General features: G+C 31.6%; 1 protein-coding gene across 1 annotated transcript; it reads left to right on the top strand.

Annotated features, from left to right (window-relative positions):
• The first annotated feature begins 519 nt into the window (after positions 1-519).
• On the top strand, positions 520-2,225 carry LOC123920161. The gene has a single exon (XM_045972350.1). The coding sequence runs from the start codon at positions 670-672 to the stop codon at positions 1,954-1,956; it is 1,287 nt and encodes a 428-aa protein (XP_045828306.1). The 5' UTR covers positions 520-669; the 3' UTR covers positions 1,957-2,225.
• Positions 2,226-9,507: the final 7,282 nt, after the last annotated feature.

Genomic DNA, 9,507 nt, shown 5'->3' with positions numbered 1-9,507 from the left:
TTTCACTAAAATAAACTTCTCTCATAAGTCTAGTAACAAACTTTTTTTTTATGCAAAGTCGAGTAACAAACTTATAAAATACTACTATTAACTAAGGCTTAATTAGTAAAATAGTCTCTTAAAGATATTTTTGGTTTCACATTTATCCCTTAAAAAAAAAAAGGTCCGAATAGGTCCCTTAAAGAAAAAAAGGTTCGAATAGGTCACATTTTCGTTAATCAGTTTGGTCCTTTCCGTCCATTTTTTCGAGGACCAAACTGATTAACGGAGATATCTTTAAGGGACCAAAGTGATTAACGGAGATGTCTTTAAGGGACCTATTCAGACCCTTATTTTTAAGGGACCTATTCGGTCAGTTTTTTCTTTAAGGGACCAATGTGAAACCAAAAATATATTTAAGGGACCATCTTACTAATTAAGCCGTATTAAAATCCAAAACCAAAAAGATGAAAAAAGATAAGCGGGCCCCACATTTTCATCTACAATAAATAAAGCCACAACACTCTTCTTTTCGCTTCACGCCGTTTTTCTCAATCCTCTCTGTAATCCACACTCACTTCTTCTTACTCTCTCGAAACTCTTCCAAATTCATCAATCGCGTCCCAATTTCGTCTTCCCAAACCTAATTCCCAAATTTTCCCCCCAAAAAACCCTAATTCTCAATCATCAATGGAGCATCAATCCCTCACTTCTCATCCCAATTCCCCTGATTCATCCCCTAACTCTCGCGAATTGCTCGAAAACAACGATCACCGTTCACCATTCGATGAACATCCACCACAACCACCACCTTCCAATTCCAACAGAGTCAAGCTAATGTGTAGCTACGGTGGAAAAATTCAACCTAGGCTACACGATCATCACTTTACGTACATCGGCGGCGACACCAAAATCCTCACCGTTGATCGTTCCGTCAAATTAACCACACTCGTCGGTAAGCTCTCAACAATGGCGAATTGTGATGTTTGTTTCAAGTATCAACTCCCTGGTGAAGATCTCGATGCTCTGATCTCCGTTTGCAACGAGGAAGATCTCGATCACATGATGATCGAGTACGATCGGTTGGGTCGCGTTTCTCCTAAACCTGCTAGGTTGAGACTCTTCCTCTTCCCTGCACCTGTCATCAACAACAAGGACGACGAAGATGCGTCTGCTGATTCTTCTGTTTCCGCTGTTATTCTCGCTGCGGTGGAAGATTCCAAATCGGAAGGACAATGGTTCATCGACGCGCTCAATTCCGCTAATGTTCCGCCGTTGGAAGAATCTCCTCCGCCGCCTCCGACGTTGAATCCAGATTATCTCTTTGGTTTAGATAAACCGTATTCTGATACTCCGTCGGCGAAGCAAGCGGAATTTCCGGTAACTGTTCCGGATTTTCCGGCTATGGAAACTGAATGTGGGCCCGAAACGGTTAAAGAAACTGAGATTCAGGAACTTGAGAGAATGGAGTTTGTGAATATTGAACAAGAAGTGAAAGTTGACGGAGAAAACGGCGGAATTAACGGTGTTTTTGACTGTCACACTGAAGAAAACGCGGAAAAAGTGATTCCGTTAGTTGCGAATGAACCTGAACCTGTTCAGAGTCCGACTCAGACTCTGGATCAAATTCAAATCCAACCCGGTTCGTTTCAGGTTCAGATTCCTGAACCGGTACCGGTTCAGTCAATGTTTTCTCCTGTAAGGCATCATAACGTGTCTCTGTCTCCTGGTGGTTACTCAATGGGGTATACAAATGAACCGGCTCCGGTTTATCTGATTCAAACATCTTCAGGATTGTATCAAGCACTGAGGCCGGTAACTGGACCACACGGTCAACCGGTTTATTTTGCCTATACGCAAATTGTGAACCAGAACCAGTTTGGTTACAATGGTTCAGGGGTACCTGGTGTGGTTTCTGAGCATGGCTATTCCAATGGTGGTTCTTATGTGTCTGACAGATCAGCTTTGCCATTGTAGGTGACGGGAGCGGTTGGTGACGGCCGGAATTGACGGACGGCGAGGGCGGGTGAAATATATTGCATGTAAAGTCATTCGTTCATATTAGTCTTAAAAAAGAAAAAGTCATTCATTCATTTTATTTCTTTGTTTTGAAACATAGTGGTGGCCTGCTAAGGGTGGGATTTTTGGTTTTACAGTAATTTTTTTCATTAGTTGGAATATTGGTGTTAAAGAACATTGATTCTTGTTCATAGGTGCATATTCGAAAGGATTTTAAAATTGCTTTATGGATTCTGATTCTGATTCTGATTGATTAGTATATTGTTTTTTAATTTTGTTTTAATCATGATTGTCTCTCCTTTTATTCCTGCATTCTCCATTTTTGGGTTCAACTTTATTAAAGATGTTATTTTCGGGATCAAGAGCCTTTTTTATTTTTACTTAATTTTTGTCTCACATTGTTATGCAATACTGCAATAGTAGCAAAATAACAAATAGGAACAAAATTTCTTAAAATAAAATAAAATAAATAGTAACAAATTAAAATTCACATGAAGTCTTACTGAGCTTAGTGGTGAGGGATTTGATTAGGGAAAATGAGATCTTAAGTTGATTTTTATTAGTAATATTGTAAGACAAAAAAAAAAAAATTACAGTTGTGTTCCTCTAAAGGGGGATCCAAATTTACACATGATGGGTATGAGATTATGATAATTTCGCTATGTGATTTGCTAAATGACAAGTTATACTAGGTGCATGCTTAAAAAAAAAAAAAAAAATTATACTATAAGGGAACTACTTAAAAAAATAAAAATAATTTTGCGATTTATAAACTTCTAGAAAGTTCATTTTTTTAGCACAACATTTTTTATTATTTTACTAGTGGGTTAGGTTTTGCATCTGCATGTGTCTAACTTATGTCAAAAAAAAATATGACTTATATTATGGTGAGTTTGTTAATAAAAGATTTTTGTTATCAAAAAAATACGTGTATTATGTTATTGTGAGTTTGTTAATAAAAAAATTTTGTTGCTATTAAAAAAAAATAAGGGTATTATTGATATTAAAAAAAATTCACACCAAAAATTATATATCCTCTTTATAATATATAGTATAGATATAGATAATTTTATTTTATTTTTTTGTTTTTTTTACAACTTTCAAATAAAGTGATAATTCTGTCAAAAATAATTGTGTCTTCATTCTCATTATCTAGTTTCAAACTCCATTTTTCTACCTCGAACAGTAGTAAATCACACATTTGCAAAATAGAATAAGTAGGATGAACAAAATATTTAACTTTCTTTATTAGAATAAACCTTCTGCATATAATTGAGAATCTATAGTGAGACAAGAAGATCATGACCTTTCGTGTGACTCTTAGCTCAAATGCATATTAAACTTCATCAATGGTTGTTTTTGTACGTAACATCCATTCAGAGGTCATCATAGACCACATTGTTCCCTTTAACTCTCCAAGATGAGTTTCACTTCTTAAATTATAATAATAATAATAATAATAATAATATTTAATTGTAATATTCATCATGTTAGTTACTATAAAATTCTTTTTTTTGTTACCATGATATTGGTATGAAGTTTTTGCTGCCGTTAATCTTCGTCGATGGAGAACCTGTGAAACACACAAGGTGAATTCTCTCCTCTCAAGTGAATTTTCTTCATATGCACAAGGCAAGAATCATCTCAAACTAAATACTTAAACCAATTCATCATTGTTGGTTTTATAAAATTCCTTTTGTTCCAAAAATAAAAATAAAAAGCAAATGAGCATCAAAGTGGACAAGGCCCATTGCCCAAGCATGTCACCACATTAGATACAATGTATCTGCTGCCAAATGAGTTAAAATAGGCAAAATTACATTAGAGGTTTTTTATCTTATTTATTTGTAACACTTTAATCTTTTATTTTTTTGGTAACGTTTAAATCCTTTATCTTTTGCACTACGCACATATAGGTCCTTTTTTTTCATTTTTTTATTTAAAATAGACTGACGTGGCAGGCCACATAAGAATATTTAATTTTTTAAAAATATTTTTTTTATTAAAATTATAAAACCCAGAAAATCCATGTGTGTTTCATACCTTCATCATCTTCATATATTCATCATTTTTATCCTTAACCAAAATCAATTTCTTCTCAAATACACTTCAAAATAATATCCTCTATGTTTTGTTCTAGTCAATCTTCTTCTAAACTCAAAAACTAACCCCCAAAATCATCAATCTCTATCTTTTGTTCTAGACAAAACAATCTTCTCCTAAACTACAAAATTGAAATCCCCATTAGATTGAGAAGATAAAAGACTAATATGGTATATGTGTTTTGTTTACATCAATGTTCTCCTAAACTACAAAATTGATATCCCCAATTTTAATTAAACCCTACAATTCTCAAAATCTCCAAAATTCATAAAAATAAAATTAACCCATAAACAAATTCTGGATTTTAACCCAGAAATAGGCCTAAAATCATCAATCATTATGGTAGATTATTGATTGTTTCCAAGTGAAGTGAATAAATCATCAATAAAGAGAAAGAATGAAATGCGCATAATATCAATAATATAAAAATGTAGAGAGGCATCATGAGGAATGCTATTGGTGGACGGTGGTAACAACAACAATTTACCGGGAACACGAATCAACAACAAGCCTCCTTCTTGGCACCACCTAACCAAAACTATACTCACGTAATAGCCAGAAACAACAATAGCTCAGACCACCCATAAAAACTGGGTTTTTGGGTTAAAATCTAGAATTTGTTTCTCAATTGATTTTAATTTTATGAAGGAGGTGATGAACATGAGATGAATTTTGGATTTTAAAATTTTGATATTAAAAAATATAAGATTTTCTTACATGCCTGCCAACTCATCATTTTTTAAATAAAAAATGAAAAAAAGATCTATATATGCGTAGTACAAAAGATAAAGGACTTAAACGTTATATAAAAAAGATAAAAGAGCAAACTGTTACAAATAAATAAGATAAATGACCTTCGGTATAATTTTACCGTTAAAATATGACATATTTTAGTATGTTATAGTTAAAAGTAAAACATGTTGTTTTTTTTTTTTACAATAAAAGTAAAACATGTTATTGAACTTAAATAAATAGTAAATAATTAATGTTATTATATTTCTTATCACGTGTGCATCAAACACAGAATAAATGTGTATTACGTCACTATCATATCATATTCTTATAAGTGTGTATCACGTTACTATCATATCATATTCTTATCTAATTTATTATCACATAATGTCTCTATCCTATTATGTGCATCTAATGAGCCTTAAAAGTTCATTCGATTGGAGTAGAACAAAGGGGAGATGATCAAAATTCCTCTAAACAGAATTTTGACTCTCCTCTAAAATGGAGAGATTCCTTTCATTAAAGTTCAAAGTTAATAATTAGTTTGTTGGGTCATGAGGGGGTCCGGGGGATCATCATATCGGGCCTTGAACAACTACACAAGTGAGTTGGACACCACCAGGGACGGACCTGGAGGGGGGCAAGCAGTGGCCAAGGCCCCCCCTCCCCCTCATCTACATACACACATATACATAACATAATATATCATATTATATCATATACCATTTTTTTAAGCAATATTATATCATATACCATTAGTATATTTTAATTTGTAAACTAGCATGACACCCGTGCGTCCGCACGGGAGTCGCGGCGTTGCCGCTCCTCATTTGGTAAGATAAAATTTATTGGAAAATAGATTAAAATATAAAAAATAGAAGGGATATAATATTTGGTAAAGAAATAGAAAAAGAACAATGGTAAAATCATCACCAAAAAACCTTAGGTCTCCATATTAATATAGGAATATAAATATAGATAATGTAAAAATTATGAAAAAAATAGGCTACCTTATTAATATATTAGTAAAAATATAGGTCTTGTAAAAATCACCAAAAAACTTATGTCAATGTATTAATATATGAGTATAAATATAGTCACTAAAAATTATTAAAAAATAGACAAGCGTATGTGAAAATATAGGTCTCACAACAATCATAAAAATAATTAGGTCACCGTATTAAATATGAGTATAACCTGTAAAATTGTAAAAAAAAAAATAGACAACTTAATTTTTATTTTATTTTTGTTACAAACAACTTAATTAATATATAATTAAAAGTATAAGTCCCGTAGAAACCACACAAACAAAAAAGTTTTCATATTAATATATGAGTATAAATATAGATCCGCAAATGTTATAAAAGATGGGCAAGGTTATTAATATGAGTAAAACACATAGGTCCCCATGTACCCAAAAAAACACACACATAGGTCCCCATAAATCACACTCATATTGGTTCCAAAAATATAACAAATTAATTCATATGGCTTAGTGGTAAGTATATTAAGAAGTGTAACCAAAAGGTTAAAGGTTCAAATCTTGCTGAGAAATGTTAGAAATTTTTTAGCATTTTTCTACTAACTTTTTTTAATAAAGACACAAAATACCCTTAAAAATGATTATGTGTCAAAAAATGAAATATGAGCAAATTGGTGAATATTTCATATGTATCTTCTTTTAATATATTGTAGATATATCTATTATTTATCATTTACATTATATAAATAAGAATTTAATTGATATGTATTTACGGTGTAAAAATATTTATATTGTCGAACAATTATAAGTGTTGAATTATTAAAAATATAAGCTTTTAATAAATAAAAAATTAGTCGTTTCGAGTGGTAAGAGTTTTGAGTCTCTTAAGTAAGTGGTCAAAAGTTTCATATTTGGCTCTAACGTATGAACAAAATTCGATTGAGGGGAAGAACATATTTTTTGTGCCTCACATATTTCTCGAAGGCGATTAGTCATCAGTCACCATTAAACAAGAACTTTGTAAATATAACACGATAACATTAAAAAAAAAATTACATGGACAAGTGTAATAGAAAATCTACATTCATTTTTATTATTATTTTACTATTTCCCGGCCCCCGGTGTGATAAACTTCTGGATCCGTCCCTGGACACCACACTTTAACCCAAAACCTTAAGGTGTTAGGTTTATGGGTCCTCTCACTTATAAACCATTCAACGTTCACTGTTTCATCCGATGTGAGACTCAACCCACACTTGAAATACCAACATAGTTAATAGGTTAATAATTTTTTTGTTTGAGTTTGAACTTATATCTTCCAATTTTTTTAACCCTTAATTAATTTAAATTAGTTGAACTACACACCTTACAAAAAAAAAAAAAACTTGCATAAAGTTAACGTAATTCTTTCCTTACAATATAAATATCTTTTATTTTACAAGAATATAAGTATCTTTTTATTCTATAAAAAATAAGTTTACGCAATCCACATTTTATATAAAAAAAAATTAGTTAAATTGATCTTTATGCTAAAATAATGTGGAAGGCTATAAATATTGCTGCATATTTTTGGAATAACCAGGGGTATAATGCGTTCGATTTGAACCGGTTTTAGTAAAAAAAAAAAAGTCTAAACCGATAAAATTTCTATTAATTTGATTTTATTGTTTTTTAAAAATGAAATTGAACCAAACTAACTGGTTTGCTTAGGTGGATCGGTTTATAATATTAAAAAAAAAAACCTAATCTTATATATAATACTTTGCTATAGTTTTTCCGGTGTATTTATTATTGCTATTAATTTTTTAAATCATCATTCTTTCATACAAAATATTTCATGCTCTATATTTTTTTATAAGTCGAAGAGCATTTAGATATCAGGGACAAAGCAGACTTCATTCTCATCCTTTGCATATATCTCCTTATTATATTAAAAAAAGAAAAAAGAAAATCAAATTTGTTCATACTAGTCAAGGTTAATTAAAAAATTATTTTCAATTGAAATCAAATTAAAACTATCTAATCTATCTTGTGATAGTAGATCTCAAATAAGATTTTAACAAATTTAATTGAGAAAAACTTCTTTCATAGGATGTAACAGTAATAAAAAATAGTTTGATTTCTGATTGAATTGTTTATTTTTTTTTATAAGTAAATGATTAATATATTACAATATTATGTTAGCTTTTTTCCTTGCCGTAATTTGAATTCTGGACCTCCAACTCTTTAGCTTTTTTCCAACTCATTTAATTTGTTTGCGTTTGAGTTGTGTGGACGGAAAGAAATCATAGATTGTTCAGAGGCTCAACAAGCACTTCCCATCAATTATTGGACAAGATCAAATTTTTCTCCTATATGTGGTTGAAGACGACGAGTGTTACTTTTTATTCAAACAACCATAGTTGGTGGTCTAGTCTCTGCTTTGTTTGGGCTTTGCATGATTTGTTTATGATTCTTTTTCTTTGACTCTTTGTAAACCATTGTAATCTACCTCGATACATCTTGTGCTGATGAGACTGTTTTTTTTAATATATTTCATCTTGGCTTGTTAAAAAAGAAAAAAAAAATACCTTGCAATTGCATTATTATAAATATTTATATTATTTATATGTAGTATACAAATAAAAATAAAATTTTTGATGCTCCTGTTAGATAATAAAATAATAGTTTATGTTATTGGGCCTGTTAGTTTAGAGTCCATTAGGTTTTATTATATATTCTCTAGTAACTCTTTTGTAATGTTAAGCTATTGGTATTCTATTGAAACCCTAGCCGTCTCTTTCTCTTTTCCTATTTGTGTATCTCTGATTCTAACATGGTATCAGAGCTTATTTCGATCCTCCTTAGATTGTATGTTGTTATTCCGCTGCCAAGTTCCCAATAATTTGGGAATACGTTTGTTTTGTTTTTATTGATTGGTTCTATCGAAGAAGAAAAAAAAAAGAAATAAAATAAACTTCTAACATTGTTTTGGGAAAAGCTTGGTACGTATGGCTTTTTGTGAAACAAAATTGTTGGATTTGTTCTCCTGACATAAATCTTTGGAAGCTTGGTTTGTTTGGCTAATTGTGTGTTTTGAATAAAAAAAACGCACACGGCAGTGGAATGGAAGACTTTTGGTGGAATTTAAAGGTCACTATATAAGTCTTTTGCAATTGGTGTATATGGTATATGAAGAATGTGGCAGCATATGGTGATGGATTTATGTGCATTGTATTGGTATCTTGATTCACTTCTTCCCATTGCATTTCTCCCTATTGCATTTCTCTCTGACTTCTTCTGATTGCATTGCACTTCTCCCCCTATTGCACTTCTTCTTGTTGCATTGCACTTCTCCCTATTGCACTTCTCCCCTAATGCACTTCTTCTTATTCTGATTGCATTGCACTTCTCCCCTATTGCACTTCTTCTGATTGTATTGCACTTATTGCATTTCTTTTCTGATTGTATTGCACTTCTCCCCCTATTGCACTTCTCTTCTGATTGCATTGCACTTCTCCCCCTATTGCACTTCTTTTCTGATTGTATTGCAATTCTCCCTCTATTGCACTTCTTCTTATTGCATTGCACTTCTCCCCCTATTGCACTTCTTTTCTGATTGTATTGCACTTCTCCCTATTGATTCTTATGATTAGTTTAGTTTGAATTTGTTCGACTGATTTGGTTTTTGGTTAGCTTGGACTGCATTGGAT

This window comes from Trifolium pratense, linkage group LG4, assembly GCF_020283565.1.
Source record: "Trifolium pratense cultivar HEN17-A07 linkage group LG4, ARS_RC_1.1, whole genome shotgun sequence".
NCBI lineage: Eukaryota > Viridiplantae > Streptophyta > Magnoliopsida > Fabales > Fabaceae > Trifolium > Trifolium pratense.
The sequence above is the reverse complement of the archived record's forward strand: the minus strand, read 5'-3'. Positions and strand labels throughout refer to the sequence as shown.

Excerpts from the sequence above, each read along its gene's own strand:
- LOC123920161 (XM_045972350.1), top strand. The coding sequence starts at position 670 with ATGGAGCATCAATCCCTCACTTCTCATCCCAATTCCCCTGATTCATCC.